Source organism: Quercus lobata, chromosome 7, assembly GCF_001633185.2.
Source record: "Quercus lobata isolate SW786 chromosome 7, ValleyOak3.0 Primary Assembly, whole genome shotgun sequence".
NCBI lineage: Eukaryota > Viridiplantae > Streptophyta > Magnoliopsida > Fagales > Fagaceae > Quercus > Quercus lobata.
In genome coordinates, this window is record NC_044910.1 from 26,784,607 (window position 1) to 26,803,968 (window position 19,362).

Here is a 19,362-nt window from a genome sequence, read left to right on the forward strand (position 1 = left end):
CATGCGCTTCTTCTAACCAGACCCGACTAGCTAAAACATGGGCTACATTGTTGCTTTTCCTACACGCATGACTAAAAGAAATACTACAAAATAACTCCATTTAGATTAGCAAGCTCAGTAAAATGGGCCAATCTTAGAGGGAATGAAAATAGCCAAATTGAGTGCACTAATTTCAGTCAAAGAGCATCATTCAACAATCACAATCACATATTCACATGACTCTATTTTTTAGCACCATAACAATTGTGGATGTATCAAAAAAGAGTGTGCTTTGGAGATTTTCACTAACCTTAATTGCGTTACTATTGTTAGAGTAAATGTTAAATAATTTAAATTAATCATTTCTTAATAACTTAATTTTTTGCGATGGAATGGTAATTTATCATAATATAAAAATAATTGGTCATGAACTTGAAAAGTGGTAGAAGTGTTAGAATATTGGTCAAATATCATCATTTTGTAAATAGCTTAAATTTTTTGGGTCAATTTATAATTTTTTTTTAAAATCAAATGGTTATTTATTATGCTTACTTTATTTTATTTATTTAATTTTGAAATATAATTGCTTGATTCGCTGATCAAATCATAACCTTATAGACCCTCAAAAAAAAAAAAAAAAATCATAACCTTATATGTTCCAATTAGTTCAACTGGTAAAATATCTCGTCAACAAATAAAAAATTTGAGATTTGATCTCGCTCACACCAAAAACCAACTAGTGTTTTAATTTGATGATAAAAAACAATATTCAAGAATGGATGCTATAAGATAAAGCTTTATCATATCTATAATTTTTTTTTTAAATCATTAACCCATAGTGTTTTGGGTTTTCAAGAAGCACTTTTAAGCTTCCAAATCCCCTAATGCAATATATTTAATCCCAATAGAGACAACACGGATATATATGACATCACAATTTAGTAATTTTGTGTTCATCAACATATTCCAGGAATTAGATAACATTTTAACATGTTAGGTTGAGCAAAGTTTTCACTTTTCATCATGATCAGTAAAAAAATTAAGGTGAGTAGGTTAAGAAAATGAAGTGATTAGCATTATAAGCAAGGGCATGAGAGTCAATTAAGGAATGAGTCAATGATTGAAATACAACAGAAGGAACTGTTCGAGAACGTGGGGAACGTAGAGGTCGCAGGTAGGTGAGCCCACTTGCCCTGTCGTTTCATGACGTGGAACGACCGAGCAACATGATTGGTCTCCACGTAACAGGTTAGGACAACCTCGACGACATGTGTCCCACCACCTACTATTGCGTGAGCTGTCACAACGTGCGGAGTTGATCATAAAACTGGATAGATAATAAGACAGCCTCAAACCTCCGACTGTTTTTCGTTTGGACCATTCAATCTCGACCGTCCGTTACTTTTTTGGTGGGGTCCTGATCATGATCCACGTTTTTTAGTGACACAGAAAATTTTTGTATTTTTCTTATTGCTCGGGATTTTGTGGGTGATACATTGCATTCAAAGCATCAAGGGCCAGGTTGGCATCTAAGTTCTAATACTTCCGTATTCCAAAAAATAATTTGCGGGGCCAGCTCGTGTATGACACACCCCAAACCAATAAGAACACAATTTGAGTTTACGTTACATTTTACATTAATGAGTTTACAACTCAAGTATTAATGGGAGATATTCTCTAACATTATTTCTCTATGTACTTTACATATGTAGCAGTTACATATTATTCTTTTTAAGTGTATTTATGCATTTCTTTTTTTTCTTTTCCTTTTTTTAGAAACCAGCCAAAAAATATTTATGTATTTGTGGGGAATAGGATAAGTACAAGAGGCTCATGGGTCCAAAAGCCACAAGAGTAAGAAAAGAAGAAGGGGAAGCAGCAGATCCAACCCAAGGAAGTTATAGAAGGAACTAGCCAAACATCGAGGAAGAAAAAGGCGAAGACAACAAAAAAGTCTCGTTCCTTCTTTAGGTACATGGTCGAGGACATCCTTATCCTCGGCCCACTGCCAAGGATATGATCTGATCGAGGAAAGACTAACAATTACCAGAGAACCAATAGAGAAGTATAGTTGAAAAACTAGGGGTGGAAGTGTCTAAATCCAATAACTTTCACCTCCGCATTGAATGACTATATCGCATTTATTACGTACCGAATGACCCATCAAAACAGAGTTTTTCTTCCATATGTGATGCACCCACTTACTCCTTTCAAAGAAATGAGACATCTAATGGGACAAATATCATTCTCCATACCCTTCCACCACACAAATGACGAGAGAGAGAGAGAGGACCCCTCTCCCATAAAAAAAATGAGAATATAAAAAATAGAAGGAAAAAGAGAGTGTGAAGTGTAAATCCTAACTTGTAAGAATCTTCATCGGCCTAACCAAAGAGAATACAAGAAACTTCCAATATTACTAGTTTATGATTTGATCTCTTGCTTAGTTCTTCATTTGTGAATTTAGTTCCCATTACTTATAAATTATATAACTTATAAATTAATAGTAAGGTTCATTTTTACTTTTCTTTAGTATTTACTATTTTTATTCACACATAATTTATTCGTGATACATTATGTTCTAAATGCATCTTGTTAGTATGTTATAAACTTTAAAATAGTTAGATCAAATGAGAAATGTGGTTTGTTAAATTACTAATTGTTTTAAAAGTTTCAGCTATTGAGATATGATAAATTTAATCATTTAACCTACCTAACATAACGACATACCGAAACTACCATTTCAATAGGTGAGATCCAACACATGGGATTTTAAATGAGAGGTAAAGTGGAAGAGATAATGATTGAACTTATGACCTCTTACTTTGATACCATATTAAATTACAAATTGTCTCAAAAGCTTAATCGTTTAACCACATAAATAATTTAGTTGTATTTTTATAAAAAAAATTATATACCACTACAACTTTCTTTTTTCTTTTTATTTTATTTTTTTATTATAGTGCATCTATGCTTCATGGTATGGAAGAGTATACGAGAGAATGTGTGCACATAAATGGTGTAAATGTATCTTTCTTTCTTTCTTTGAGCTCTTGGTGTAAATGCATCTTGCTGTTCACATTAAAAACTTCAAGCATTTATTTTGTAGATGGGATGAGAAATGTGGTTACACAAAAGTGATATGTATGGCCCATGGCGTTATAGGCAGTATTTTGGGATCAACTCCAAGGGATTCCTCTCTTGTAACTATGCATTTTTATGTTAAATGCATGAAATCCTTTTGTATTTAACATTTTCTTTTCTATTAAAATTTCACATGAACATAAGTTAGATTTTTTTTTTTTTTTTCAGTTAACAAATATGAGAGAGAGAGAGAGAGAGAGAGAGAGAGAGAGAGAGATTTATTTGGTAGTGTGAATGTGTGATACGCTATACATATTTAAAAAGTCAAAATAATAGTATTGAAGACTCGGAATTGATTTTTTTTTTTTTTATTGTTAACAATATACATTAGTTGTAAAATGTACTTCACTAAGTCATTTGAGTGTTTACCCATTAAATTCATCAATATTCAATACTTCTTAAAATTTGATACTATTTTCACCAAATTCTTTCATAATTCATAGACAATGTCCAGTTGTTTCTTTGCATTTATGTGGGTGGATTGCATGATTACCCCTTGAAGTTTAAGGTCCAGTTGCACATCTAATCAACATCATGCGTCCCTCTCAACATTTGAGTATTCATGTTTGAAATAAAAGGATAACATTAATTAATTAATATTATTGAATTTTTAGTTAATATGTCAAGCCAGTTATGAAAAATGAAGATTTCATTTTCTAGTTGTTTCCTTTCCATTCCATCTTTCCAATCACCAAATGGGGGCATCACTGTGATGGCTTTCGTTGTTGCTAGCCAGCTTTGATTTGGAATAATGATGATTATTATAATTTTTAGTCCATAATCCATATAATAATCAACAACCATAATCTTTTCCAGTATTTATTATATTTGATCATGAAGTTGGGTTGGGCCAACTAGTGGTTGATAAATGACAGGAATTGAAATCTTGCTAAATCTTTGGGATAAACACAAACCGGGCCTAGCATGTATTCGTCAACGGATTAATTAAGGTGTCTTTATGAATAATTTGAACGCCCCACGTGGGTAGTTTTTTTAATTTTTCTTATTCCATCACTTATTAAGATACCTAAACCCCACTTAGTTATTCATTGAAATTTCATTCTCTTCCTATAACGTAAATCATGCTTAACTTCTTGTAACTTCGTATAAACAACCAGTTGGTCTGTCTTGGTCTTATAATAATGAGTTATTATCAGGAGCAGACACTATAGGTAAAAATTCTCTCTAAAAAAAAAAAAAAAAAAAAAAAAAAACCAGTTGGTCCAGTTCACAAACTACTACCTCCTTCTCTCACGAATTTTAAGCAACCCATTATGTTTTCATGTTTCTGATGATTAAATAAAAAATCTGAGGTTCAATCACCACCTACACCAAAAATTGATTGGTGTCTTCTGATAATAAAGAGCTATTATCAAAAGTGGACGCCACAGGTTAAAACTCTCTCCAAAAAAAAAAAATTATGTTTTCATGTTTGAAATTCTTGTCCACTTCAAACTGCTAGCAAAGTAGTTGAAACTTGAAACTTGAAAGTAGATCGCATCAACACCTTATACCTTGCTTTATTTTGACCTAACCCATCTCCATATGAATAAGGTCTAAAGCAAGGGTGACTATTCATGTTCATGTGTTGGGTTCATATTGTGTCGCACTACAACAAAACGTATTTTCAGCGACGAAAATTTTTGTCACTAAATATCTAATTTTTTGTCACCTAGGACTTTTAGTGACAAAATCTAATTTTCAGTGATGAAATTCATTTTGTCGCTAATACCCCGTCACTAAAGGTATTAGTGACGAAAAATTTCTTCACTAAATGTCCGATTATTTAAAAAAAAAAAAAAAAACTTTTAGTGACGAAAGCATTTCATCGAAATGTTTTCCTCGCTAAAAACACTATTCAGTGACAAAAATATTTCGTCACCAAAAACACTTTATTTTATTAAATCATTTTTAGTGACGAAAAATTTTGTCACTAAAACTATTTTTTAAGAAAATTCGGGTACATACAGTGACAAAAAATTTTGTCACTAAAACTATTTTTTAAGAAAATTCAGGCACATATAGCAATGGAAATTTTTGTCACTAAAACTATTTTTTTAAAAATTCTACTACATTTAGTGACGAAATATTTTGTCACTGAAATTTTTATTTTATTTTTTGCTATATTTGGTGACGGAAAAATTCGTCGCTAAAACTAATTTTTTGTTTTCATTTTTTTTTTTTTTTCTGTCTTTGATATTAACTTGTAACCTGTCATTACATTATTAAAACTTCACATTTGAATAACACATTTATAAGAAAACAATCCATACATTCCACAAGTAAAAATAAAACAAGTATCCAATTCAATCCGTCCATACAAATTGTTTGCAACACATACAATAACACAAGATGTTTTATAACAATAAAAAAAGTTTAGCATAATATAATTAGGGCCAAAAGAAGATGTCCTCAAGTGTCTTCAAGTAGTGCCAAAAGAAAATTCCCTAAAAGCCACCAATAAGAAATCTGCATAAATATAAAAACAATACTACATTAAAATCGTAAAGTAAAAACATTAACTATGTTATAAGAAACATTTCTAACAATGCATCAAGAGTAGCCACACCAATGAATTAAAATCACAACTCCTAATATATAAGTTGTAGAAAGCAAATATACATTTTCAAGTGTAATGTAATATAATTAGTTTCAAATAATGCATTAAAAGTAGTCACACCATGTAATGTTGCTCAATTGCTAAGATAAAAGACTAAACAATAAGTCTTATAGCTTGAAGACGAACCACCCCCATAGGTAATAGTGTCATCATAACCCTTACTCCCCAAAAAGTTAAGGATATTCTTTTGCACCTCTTCTTGCTTAGCTTGCGCCTCTTGGACCCTAACTCTTGCCTCTTTCTGCTCAATTATCTCACTTTCTAGATGATGGATATTGATGGGAATGACGATGCTACATCCCACGGACGAAGATAACATTAATGACGAAAGAAGCATCCTTGACGAAGTCATCAGGAACAACGAAGAAAGCTATCATCACTGACGAAGGCAGGGAGTCATTCAATGCAGTCAATCATTGACCTGAGCAGTTACGAAATCAACCAAGCAGACCGTTGGGAGCCTCTTAAAAGTCTCATTATTGGACCAGGGGCGTTACTTGAGAAAGCATTAACAACCCCAACGGCTAGCCCCTAAGGCCGCAGGTATAAAGCTCTCACACAGTCAACAGAAGGTACGATATACACTGACACTTTGAGAGTACATTCTGATTCTTTACTTTGTTTGATCATTATCCTAACTTTGGCATCGGAGACGTTGTGGCAGGCACCACACCGGTGACCCTCATCGAGCAAACCTTCGCACACCACAAGGGATTCCATCTGCCCACTCCTACTGATGAGTTTGTGTTCCATCAGTTTGGCCCCGTCTGTGGGGACGAGTTTTCAGATTCATATTCGAAAACGTAGTTTCCATTAATTCTCTATATCCAGATGGAATCCAACCCAGATTCAGTAGCCTTGGCCCAGCAAGTTCAAGCCCTTGCAGCCACCATTGAAGAACTTACCAAAAAAAACCAGGAGATGAAGCTACGACTCCAGCAGGTTCAGCAGGCCCAACAGGACGAAAGCCGGTCCAAGGGTAACTTGGAGGGAGAAGGGGATAGCCACAGGAGAGGTACCCCCCAAAGGCTAGCTACCCCGGACGAACAGAATTCAGATCTTCTTCGAGAAATGAGGAAAGAGATGGACGAACTAAGGAGCGCCATCAAAGAAAAAACAGACCGGAGTGTGGACAAAATGGTAAGGGCTACGGATTCACCCTTCACCGCAACGGTGCTTGAATGCCCCATACCGTCAAAATTCCATTTACCTCAACTAGAGCCATTCGACGGACTCAAGGACCCTCAGGATCATCTTAATACCTTTAAGACGACTTTGGGTCTTCAACAACCACCTGACGAGATACTGTGTCGCTCCTTCCCAACCACTCTCAAAGGAGCTGCAAGAGAATGGTTCACGACGGACCTCGTCCATAGACAACTTCGAGCAATTAAGCAGCGCCTTCTTACGCCATTTCATAGGGGGGCAACGTCCAAAAAGGCCGGTAGATTACTTACTTACCGTAAAGCAGGGAGAGAAGGAAACTCTGAGGTCATATGTCAAACGATTCACCCGGGAGACTTTGGAGGTGGACGAAGCCGATGACAAGATGCAGCTGATGACCTTCAAAGCAGGGCTGAGGTCTAAAGATCTTGTGGCCTCCCTCGCTAAGAATCCACCAAAGACGATGGCAGAAATGCTCCTGAAGGCACATAAATACATGAATGCTGAATACGCTTTAGCTGCCATAAAGGATACCGAAAAGCCAGGCTACAAGGCAAGGAGGGAAGACGATCGTCGGGGGCTCAAGAGAGATCGACCAGATCGTCGGAACAACGACGGGAATAAGAGGAAAGATGATAAAAATCCTCGGACGGTAAGATTTACTCCTCTGGTCATGCCTGTTGACAAGATTTTCACGCAGATCAAGGACGAGCATTATCTCAAATGGCTCAGACCATTGCACTTATCCCCTAATGTTCGCGACAAGAACAAGTACTGCCGGTTCCACAAGGATCACGGCCACAACACCGAAGATTGCAGGGACCTGAAGGAGCAGATAGAGGAGTTAATACGGAAAGGGAAGTTACAGAAATATGTGAAGAAAGGAGAATATAGCAAGTCCAGAAACGACGACAAAACCCTGCACGAATCGTTCTCCCGGGATGATGATCGTCCGTCCCATCCTCCAAACAAAGTGATCGGGGAGATCAACATGATCACAAGAGGGCCGTTCTTAGGAGGGTCATTTAAGTCACTCAAAAAGGCATACCAGAGACAAGTTAACAGCGTCCACACCGTACCCCCTTCCAAGCACCAACGAACATACGAAGACATGTCTTTCAATGAGGGAGATGCCATGGGAGTAAAGCAACCCCACAACGATCCCTTGGTCATAATGTTAAATATAGAAGGGTTCAATACCGAAAGGATCCTCGTCGATAATGGCAGTTCTGCGGACATCATCTACCTCCCAGCCTTCTAATAGCTGAGACTAGATCCAAAAAGACTACGCCCTTTTGATTCTCCACTCGTCAGCTTCAGTGGAGACAGGGTCTACCCCCGGGGTATAGTGACATTGACGGTGACGGCGGGGACCTACCCAATGCAGTTGACTCGGCAAGTAGATTTCCTGGTGGTGGATTGTCCCTCATCCTACAATGTCATCGTTGGAAGACCCACTCTCAATAAGTGGAAGGCGGCAACGTCAACTTACTGTTTGAAGGTAAAGTTCCCAACAGATAATGGTGTCGGTGAAGTGAAAGGAGATCAAGTCCTGGCAAGAGAATGCTACCAAGTCGTCCTGGTTGGGAAGGAGAACCATTCTTGGATGATTGAGGAGAAGGAAGAAGACAGGATAGAGGCCCTGGAGACGGTGGAGTTGGTAGAAGGAGAGGCGAACAAGACGACCAAGATAGGAACGACGTTGAGCCCCGAGATGAGAACAAAACTTATAAAGTTCCTTAAAGAGAATCTAGACGTCTTCGCATGGAGTCACGAGAACATGCCGGGCATATCCCCAGAAGTCATCCAGCATAAGTTGAATGTGGACCCAGAACGGAAACCCGTCCAGCAATGACGAAGAACTTTCGCTCCAGAACGAGACCAGGCAGTTGCAGAGGAAGTTACCAAACTCCTGACGGCAGGGTTCATCCGGGAGGTGTATTATCCTGAATGGCTGGCAAATGTAGTCCTGGTGAAGAAAGCAAACGGAAAGTGGAGGATGTGCGTAGACTTCACCGACCTGAACAAGGCATGCCCAAAGGATAGCTTCCCCCTACCCAGGATAAACCAGCTCGTGGACTCCACAGCCGGACACAAATTACTGACATTCATGGACGCCTTCTCAGGATACAACCAGATACGGATGGCTGAAGAAGACCAAGAGAAGACCGCCTTCATCACAAGCCAAGGACTCTACTGTTACAGGGTGATGCCATTTGGGCTGAAAAATGCCGGGGCTACGTACCAGAGGTTGGTGAACAAAATGTTCAGCCAACAAATTGGCAGGAACATGGAAGTGTACGTGGACGATATGCTCGTCAAGAGCAAAGAAGAGCTCGCACACCTGGACGACCTGAGGGAGACATTTACAACCCTCAAAGCACACCAGATGAGATTGAATCCAAGTAAGTGTGTCTTTGGGGTTGCTTAGGGAAAATTCCTGGGATTCATGGTGTCCCAAAGAGGAATAGAAGCAAACCCAGGAAAAGTACAAGCTATCATCAACATGACGTCCCCCAGGACAGTCAAGGAAGTTCAAAAACTCACCGGAAGGATAGCGGCTTTAAACAGGTTCGTCTCTAGGGCCACAGACAAATGCCTGCCCTTCTTTAAGACCTTGAAGCAGGCCTTTGCTTGGACTGACGAGTGCGAAGCGGCTTTCCAAGAACTGAAGCAATATCTGAGCAGCTCGCCTCTTCTAAACCCGTCCAAAGAAGGAGAAAACCTATACCTGTACTTGGTGGTGTCAGCCTCGGCAGTGAGTGCAGCTTTTATTAGAGAAGAAGGCAAGAAGCAACTCCCGGTCTACTACATCAGCCAAGCCTTCCAAGGAGCTGAATTCAGATACCCAAGAATCGAAAAGATTGCGTTTGCACTAATAGTAGCCTCGCGCAAGCTCAGGCAATATTTCCAGTCAAATCCTATCCTTGTGATGACGGATCAACCAATCAAGAAATCAATGAACAAACCAGAAGCAGCAGGGAGAATGGTCCAATGGGCAATTGAACTTAGTCAATTTGACATCGAGTACCATCCAAGAACTGCTATCAAGGCGCAAGCTCTGGCCGACTTCATCGCTGAATTCACTCTCCCAGACGAAGATGGAATTCCTGACGGGGTTGATAAATGGACAATACAGACAGATGGTTCGTCAGTCAAAAAGAAGGGGGGAGTAGGGGTCGTCATAACCACCCCCGACGGAGAAGTGATGAAATATGGGGTCCAACTAAAGTTCCCAGCTACGAATAATGAAGCCGAGTATGAAGGAATACTGACGGGCCTGAGGCTTGGGAAAGCTCTTGATGCCAAAAACTTGTTGATCCAGAGTGATTCAAAACTGGTAATCGGATAGATCAGGGGAGAGTACGAGGCAAAGAAAGAAAGGATGCAGAAATACCTAAAACTGACGAGACAACTAACTCAGGAGTTCGATACAGTGGAGTTCGTACAGATCCCAAGAAGCCGGAATATGGGGGCTGATGAAGTGTCAAAACTAGCATCATCAGAAGAAGGGAGGATGACCATGGACTTGGCAATAGAGGTCCATAAACGCCCTAGTATTGAAGAGGTTGCAGTGTTCACCCTCCAGAGCACAGACACCTGGATGACGCCCATAATGTCTTTCCTCCAAGACGGGCACCTCCCTCAAAACACAAAAGAAGCCAGAAAGGTCAAGAAGGGAGCAGCCAGATTCACGATCCTGAATGACGTCTTATACAAGAGAGGCTTCTCTATGCCTTACTTGAAGTGCGTCGACGAGGAAGAGGCCAAATAGATCCTGAAGGAAGTACACGGTGGAATCTGTGGCGACCATGCCGGCTCCAGATCCCTGGTCAACAAGGTGATAAGAGCAGGGTATTTTTGGCCAACCATGCAAGTGGACGCTGCTAATATCGTCAGAAGGTGCAATAAATGCCAACGATACGGGAATGTGCAACGGCTTCCAGCAGAGAAAATGACGACTATAGCTTCCCCATGGCCATTCGCACAATGGGGAATCGATATCGTCGGTCCTCTGCCCCAAGGTAAAGGTCAAGTAAAATTCTTTCTAGTTGCTATTGACTATTTCACAAAATGGGTTGAAGCAGAGGCCCTAGCAACGATCATTGAGGCTCGGATCCGGAGCTTTGTGTGGAAAAACATAATCTGCAGGTTCGAGATTCCCTTGACGATCATATCTGATAATGGGAGGCAGTTCGACAGCCAAGGCTTCAGAGAATTCTGCTCAGACCTTGGAATCAAGAATCAGTTCTCATCCCCGGGACATCCCCAGGCAAACGGACAGACGGAAGTGACGAACAGGATGCTGCTCAAGATTATCAAAACCAAGCTGGACGAAGCAAAAGGTGCCTGGCCAGAAGAACTACCTAGTGTCCTGTGGGCTTACAGGACCACAGCCAGAACCCCGACAGGAGAGACACCCTTTAGGCTTACCTATGGCACAAAGGCAGTAATCCGAGTAGAGGTTGGAGTAACAAGCATCAGACGAGGAACTTTCAGAGAAGGACTCAATGACGATGAACTGCGGCTCAACCTGGACTGCCTGGATGAAGTAAGAGATAACGCATCTAGTAGAATGACAAAGTATCAAAAAAAATGATCGAGTACTACAACAAGAGGGTTAAACTCAGGCGACTGGACATAGGGGACCTCGTCCTTCGCAAAATCACTACAGCAACTAAAGACCCTACTCAAGGAAAACTGGGCCCTACGTGGGAAGGGCCTTACCGCGTCATTCACTACTCTAGACAAGGAAGTTACCATCTGGAAACTATGGACGGACAAAAGCTCCCTCGGCCATGGAACATTGAGCATTTAAAGAAATACCATGAGTAAATGTAATAGACGAATGCATTCGTTCTTGAAATTAATAAAAGAATTATTCCTCTGATGTCTTTGTGCAGGCAGTACTGGTCAATCATAAGGCCTATAAATCATTAAGTAACAAGATTCCGCCTTGACGGATGTAAGTTACTGACGACCACCCTAGTAGGCCAATAAATCACTAAGTAACAAGATTCCGCCTTGACGGATGTAAGTTACTGACGACCATACTAGGAGGTTTAAAAGACTAAGTAACAAGATTCTGCCTTAACGGATGTAAGTTACTGATGACCATCTTAAGAGGTTTAAAAGACAAAGTAACAAGATTCTGCCTTGACGGATGTAAGTTACTGACGACCATACTAGGAGGTTTAAAAGACTAAGTAACAAGATTCCGCCTTGACGGATGTAAGTTACTGACGACCATCCTAGGAGGTTTAAAAGACTTAGTAACAAGATTTCGCCTTGACGGATGTAAGTTACTGACGATAATCTTAAAAAAAAAAAAAACTAAGTGACAAGAGTCTGCCTTGACGGACATAAGCCACCCAGGCAGAACCCCCTGGCAGGTGCAAATGGCAGGAGTCTATTTGACGGAGAAAAGAGAGTCATACATCAAATCAAGATGGGATGCAACAACCGATTAACAAGGTACAAAAGTGTAGACGAATGTAAATCAACCAAAACATCTGGAGGAAAAGTAATTATGCTTCATTCAAGCCCATAACCACTGGGCCACTATCATTGTTTTCAAAATAAAATTGATTGTTTTGAAATTAGATTTACAAAAAGAAAAGGCCCAAAACAAGACGGGCACCCACCATAAAACAAAAGGAAAAATTTTCTAAGTATTTAAATCAGGCATCGGCAGTGTCTTCACTGGCCGGTACGTCAGCAGCAGGCTCAGGCGCATCATCACCCGGGGCAGAAGACTGAGCCGCTTCATCCAGAGCCATCTCCTTGTCCACCTCTTCCAGATCCAGGCTCTCCATGTTGACTCCGGAAGGATGCTTGATCATATACCTCCGGAGAAGCTCAAAACCTTTGAAATGCCAACTGAAGAGCACAGTATTGTACTCATCAGTGGTCTGGAAAGCCTCCACAGATCGGGCAGCGATGGTTACAAGTTTTTCTTTGGCTGCAAGAAGCTGCTCGTCCTTCTCATGAGTCAACCCGCGCTCAACCCTGAGGTCGTCCTCCAGCACTTTGACTTTCTCCTTCAATGAAGTTGCCTCATCCATGGAGGTGATCAGGTTCATCTTCAGGTCAGAGTTCTCTTTCTCCAAGGCCTCCATCCGGGTTGTCAGAGACGCCACCTTGGCCTCTTGAGTGAGATATTCAGTGGTAATATGGAGGCTCTCTCCCAACACCTGGAGGAAATTATGAAGTCATTAGTAAAAAAAAAAAAAAAGAAAAAAAAAAAAGAAATGTAGAAGGAAGAACTCCGTACCTGGACGAGTTTGTGAACGTGACGAGAGGCGACATCGTTTAAAGACATGTCAGAAAGAGCCCTCAAGTCCGCTGGAGTGACAACCTCGTGAGCCTTATCTACGACCAACGTCTCGTCATCCCATATTGTGGACGAACGAGTATCAGCCTTCTCCTTCCCTTTGCCAGCCACACATGGCCTTTTGGAGCCGGGAGTAGGAATCTCCTCTATTGAAGCGGTCGGGGAGGCAGTCCTCGTCGTTTCAGAAGCTATGGAAGGAACGATATTAAGGGGAATGGGAGCAGGACCCTTCCCGGTCACACGCATAATCTTCTTCCCCAAGTTGGACAGCGGTTCGTCCTTCTTCGATCTCATCTTCGCGTAGATATCCTTGTTAAATTTTGTCGTCATCTCTGCAAGAAGAAAACGCCTATCAAGAATGCTTAAATGCACATAAGAAGAATCAGCACTGACGAGGATAATACTTACTTTTTTTGCCTTCAATACCAAGTTGACGAAGAACGTAAGGAGACGGGTCAGGACCGAGGTTATAAAATGCAAGAGACCGGGGTCAACCAGTTCGTCCCAGCTCTCAATCGTCTCAGCATACCTGATCGCAGTCTCGATGCGTTCCTTATACCGGCTCTTAAGTTCAGGCCGTCTCTTAACTATACCAAACAAAGAAACAAAGAAGTTAGCAAGACCAGAGCCTCAAATGTGGCAAAATTAAACGACGGGGAGAAATACTGATGCACCTAAGGTCAGGGTTCCCCACCGACGGAGCAACCTCGGGATATCACCCCAATCACTGCTGGATTGAGTCTCGAAGTCGTCCCCAGACACAAAAAAAAAGCGCGACTTTCAATATCTGAAGGACGAGGGCAAGCCCTTGACGATCCTAGTCTTTCTCTCCCAAGGGATTAACTCATAATACCCCCACTCCTTGGACTCTTTCAAACGGTACAAGTAGGTGAGCTCACCTATCCTGATCATATCCCCGTTGGAGGCCAACCATATTTGCATACAGTTGATCATGATCCTCCACGAGTTAGGCATGAGCTGCCCGGGAGGAATACCAAAGTGAGCTAGGAGTTCCATCAGGAACGGGTGGACGGGGAGTCTAAACCCGCAGGTGAAAGTTGACTCGTGAAAACATACTTCACCTGGAAAAAAGTGGCAGGCCCTATCTTCTTCCCTAGGTAGACGAACACGAACCCTAGACGGAAACTGAAACCTATCCTTGAACCTATTTACGGTTTCGGCGTCCAGATCACAAACCTCTCTGAGGGCGTAAAAAGCCCTAACCTCCCGAGGGCCAGAGACGGCTGTATCTCCTTCAGCCGGGTCACCACTAGATGACAACCTAGTCTCAAGGTCACTAGACCTAACCTCAGACATTAACCCTCTCCTTGCTAAACCCTCAAACCAATTAAGCAATTGACGGAGCAAGGGCAACAAGTCGCCCAAAACCACGCTCAGACAATTGCCCTTAAACACAAAATTTTCTAAAAACGGATAAGTACCCAAAGACCCCCCTAGACGCACAAAAAGGAAGGAGATCGACGGGCAAGCTATCCTAACCTCCAAGCTATCAACCATGGAAATGCAGAAATCGGAGGGCAGAGAAATACGGTACAAACTAAATCCCCAAGAGAAAAACAGAAACCCACAACAGAAGAGAAATAAAAGGAAACAGAGAATCAGAAATTATGCTACAGTAAAAGAAAAAAGAAGGAAGTAAAAGGAAAGAGAAACGCACCTCCAATGGCGGAACAGCAAAAGCACAGCGCAAGGTGATTTGGAGAAAAAAGGAGGTCTCAAGAGAATGCTCAGAGTATCACTGGGGAATTTTTCTGTCTTTACTCTCTGAAAAGTAAAAGAAAAATTAAAGAGGAGAAGTTTTAAACTTAGGCCAAAAAACGATTGAAAAACCAGCGGAAAACCCAAGGGTCATACCATTAATTCCACAGATCATCACGCGCCACGTGGCCATGATTGCGTGTAGTGCCGCCACTAAGCATTAAAAGCGGAACAGAACCCCAAGAGTCACAAGAAAAACTTTTCATCTTCTGTGATCGTCATGACAAGTCACCGACGACCCCAGAACCTGGGGGGCAACTGATGGGAATGACGATGCTACATCCCACGGACGAAGATAACATTAATGACGAAGGAAGCATCCTTGACGAAGTCATCAGGAACAACGAAGAAAGCTATCATCACTGACGAAGGCAAGGAGTCATTCAATGCAGTCAATCAATGACCTGAGCAGTTACGAAATCAACCAAGCAGACCGTTGGGAGCCTCTTAAAAGTCTCATTACTGGACCAGGGGCGTTACTTGAGAAAGCATTGACAACCCCAACGGCTAGCCCCTAAGGCCGCAGGTATAAAGCTCTCACACAGTCAACAGAAGGTGCGATATACACTGACACTTTGAGAGTACATTTTGATTCTTTACTTTGTTTGATCATTATCCTAACTTTGGCATCGGAGACGTTGTGGCAGGCACCACACCGATGACCCTCATCGAGCAAACCTTCGCACACCACAAGGGATTCCATCTGCCCACTCTTACTGACGAGTTTGTGTTCCATCAGATATATTCTACCGAGGAACTAGATGAGGCGTTGGTTATAAGAAAAGATGAAGGTCTCATGCCAAGTTCTTTTAGAATGCCATATTTCCAAAGCTTCTGAATATGGTTTGTCATTGCAAGTGTAACAAGAATGATAACCCTTTGTCTTACACCTAGACACATTACCAAATCCAAGATAGTCATGTATTGTCCTCCACCCAGACTCATAAGTATTCAAAATTTCAAATATATAGATCAACATAAACATAAAACGTTTATTAATTGTATCAATATTCATTGACCCTAACATGAACAGTTTACTAAACAAGTAAAACGTCATGTTACATCTCACATAACATGTTTAATAAATAAGTCATGTTAAGGTCATGGCCTAACATTAAAGAAGAGAAAAGTTTATATAGCGAGGGTTTTGAAGGGTAAATTAGTAAAATAAGCATCAGTAAAATCAGTCAAAATGGATTTTGTGTGTCTAAGATTAAAAAGTTTCTTACCCCCCACTACTTGAAAAATTGGGTTCATTCAATTTTGGAAAAAAAAAAGTTCATTTATTTTGAAACCTTTACATATGATTATGAATGAACTGTGAAGTGAATTAGGATTTCCAAGAGTTACTTTTTGGATTAGTATTTCATTTTGGTCCTTACTTTTTGAGTACTTTCAATTTCAACCTTGAGTATTTAAGAAATTTTCATTTTTTGTTCTTACAACATCTCAATGAAGGAAACTACTTATATGGCTAACTGAATTCTCAACTGACACGTGATTAATAAATTTTTTTAAAAAAATAATCAATATTAAAAAAAGCCAAGCCAAAATTTTAATAAATTCAAAAAACCCATGACAAAAAAGTCCAAAATAATGAATTAAAGAAATAAAATGAAGTTAAAAAAAAAAAAATCAACATCCCCTTTTTTTATTTTACTTTCATGAAATCCAAATACAACAATAAACACACAAAAAATATATAACTATGATACATGAACACAAACAATTTTGGGGTATATTTGTTGATGGAACTAGAGTTGGCCTTGCTCATAGATAGGAGTGTCAAATGGGTGGGTTTGGGGTGGGTATAATTGGGTTGGATACATAAAACCCATTTACCCATTTATTGGCCATTTAACCAATTACTTCTAACCCAAACCCAACCCAACCCAATTATTATGGGTAAACCCCAACTCACCCAATTACCCAATAGGTTTTGTGTCAAGACCCAAACCTATACTTCAGAATTTAGAGCATGACTGGCATGTTAATATCAAGTTTACCTCAATACTAACACGAACCAACTAAAGCTAAAGGTGCTTACCAAAAATCGTTTCTCATATTCCTTTTTTTATTTCCTTGCATGAAAGACATAATATACAAAATTTGTAAAACTTTGAAACTTCATTTCATTTCGAACTTTGTAAGATTACAGCTTGGCTGAAATTTAAGGTATTCGTGTAAATATTATATAGCTAAACGTTTAGCAAAATTTCTATTTACAAATCTAACCCAATACATACAACTGGGGTTCAAAACAAACTAAGGTTCCGAAATACATCTGTGCTCAAAAGGATCAAGAACATCTTGATTCCTCTTCTATAACAAAAGAGCTAAACTAATATACAACAAAAACTATACATTCTAACAAACAAGAATCACAGATTCCTTGTCACCTCTAATACTCTTGTTGCTTCCAAGAAAAAACCTGTGCACTGAAATATAATAGGATGAGCTGCGAAACCCAGTAAGGTTTTAAGCTCCATGAGCATTTAATAATAATGCATGTAAAAAAATATTTTATGGATACACCAACTTGGATAATTAGTCTTCATATTATTGTTAAAATAACTTATGAAATTTCAGATGAAAATACATCATTTTCCTTTCATATAAAAATAAAAAGACATAATAAGGAACTTAAAATAATTCAGTAACCTTATCTTTAAATAGACTCATAAACTTTCCATCATACCTATAACACATTCCACTTACTTTTCTTATCATCATACTTTTCTTATAATTTCCAAATAGCTTAATAGCTCATTTATAATACATGTAAGGTCAGTTTTTGGGGCCCAGGCCCAGCAAGTAGGTGGTTCTGGCCTAAAGGACCTTAGACAATGAATTTGTAGAGAGCGGGTTACAAAACTAGGACTTGGCGAAGTGAATGTTAGTTAATTTTAGGCTATGCAACAGTTTGGACGTAAGAACACCTCCTTTATCTCTACTGGATACTCAGTCCGAGGAGACATATGGATGCACCTCTGTTTCTGATTTAAAGGCTATAATCTTTTTCTCTCTCTATATCTCCTTCTTTCTTCTCCTTTTTCGATCCCCTCTTCATGGGGATTTCCTTCTCTTATATAGCCTCCTTAAATTAATAACAGTCTTACACTTGTTGATCATCTGGACCTTCACTAGAGTGTCTGTCCCATCGGATATCCACCCTATCTTTCTGTGAGTTGCATTGGCCAAGGTAACACTGTTTTCTTGTCTTCTCCACATTAATGCGGTCAGAAAAGTAGCTTCCTTGCATTTAATGCGGTAGTTGTGGTCTCCCCATGGACGTCTTATACTCTCTTCCTTCTCCCAGCTTTGTGAGGCTCATCCTTACTACCCATATTCGTTTGGGACGATTCTTCATTATGGATAGGGCGCACGTTGGACCCAGATTTGGTATGTCCGAGGAGACATTCCTCCTTGGACATCTTTTTAAATAAGTTGGGCTCATCAGAGTTGGGCTGGAAGTCTTCTGGAGCCCCATTTTCTCCTTGGTCGTGGCTGGACTCTGTACGGGGCCCAAGGCCCATTTTTTGACTTGGGAATTTTACCCTTACAATAGCCCCTCAAAATTCCGGCTCTTTCTCTCTTATCCGAGGAGGAAAGGCGGGATTTTGACATTCATAGGGTCATTTATTATGGATTCCTGCTTCACCCGTGCGGGGATATGCTTCCCACGTGCCTCATTATTACTGAAGGCGTTTAATAACCCACGAGCTGCTAATTATTGCGCTTAGCGAATTTATATCCTTTCAATCCGACGGTGGGGCGCCAGATCAACGGTTGATATTATTTCCATTTCTCTAGGCGGGAGTAAGTCTGTTTAGCTTCTCTCGGGTATATAAGATTTTTAAAGGAGTTTACTCCCCATTTTTTGGACAAGCACTCAAGCACCCAGAGCATTCCAGCAACTTCTCTTTCAAAGCGTTCAAGCCTCCGCAGTCACTCCTTTGAAGATTCCCAGCAAGTTCCTCACCCGTAAGTGCACACTTCCTTTCCGTTGCCTTTCCCGGTGTTCTTCCTTAAGTAAATCGTCTTCGCGTTGCCTAGGATTAGGGGGATAGGTAAGCTTGAGAAAATGGTAAACTCTCTGGCAGGTATGGAAGGCTTCAAGGCAAAGTACCGTATTCCGCCGGAAGTAGGTTTAGAGTATTGCTCTTTGGAGGAAATCTTGATCAGGAGAAAGACGGGGCAGGTCGCCATTCCAATGATAGCCTTTGTGGAAGGAGGAATGACGATCCCTATGAGGAGGATAACTAGGGATTATTTGCGTGGTCATAGGTTGGCCCCCTACCAGTGCGCCGCGAATATGTTTGGGATCCTGGGGTGCATAGAC

At 40.3% G+C, this 19,362-nt stretch overlaps 2 protein-coding genes across 2 annotated transcripts; both read left to right on the top strand.

Annotated features, from left to right (window-relative positions):
* The first annotated feature begins 6,574 nt into the window (after positions 1-6,574).
* LOC115951812 lies at positions 6,575-8,168 on the top strand. Its single transcript, XM_031068955.1, has 2 exons — positions 6,575-6,758; positions 7,165-8,168. The coding sequence occupies exons 1-2, from the start codon at positions 6,575-6,577 to the stop codon at positions 8,166-8,168; spliced, it is 1,188 nt and encodes a 395-aa protein (XP_030924815.1).
* A 1,245-nt stretch (positions 8,169-9,413) lies between these two features.
* On the top strand, positions 9,414-10,682 carry LOC115951813. The gene is made up of 2 exons (XM_031068956.1): positions 9,414-10,247; positions 10,332-10,682. The coding sequence occupies exons 1-2, from the start codon at positions 9,414-9,416 to the stop codon at positions 10,680-10,682; spliced, it is 1,185 nt and encodes a 394-aa protein (XP_030924816.1).
* Positions 10,683-19,362: the final 8,680 nt, after the last annotated feature.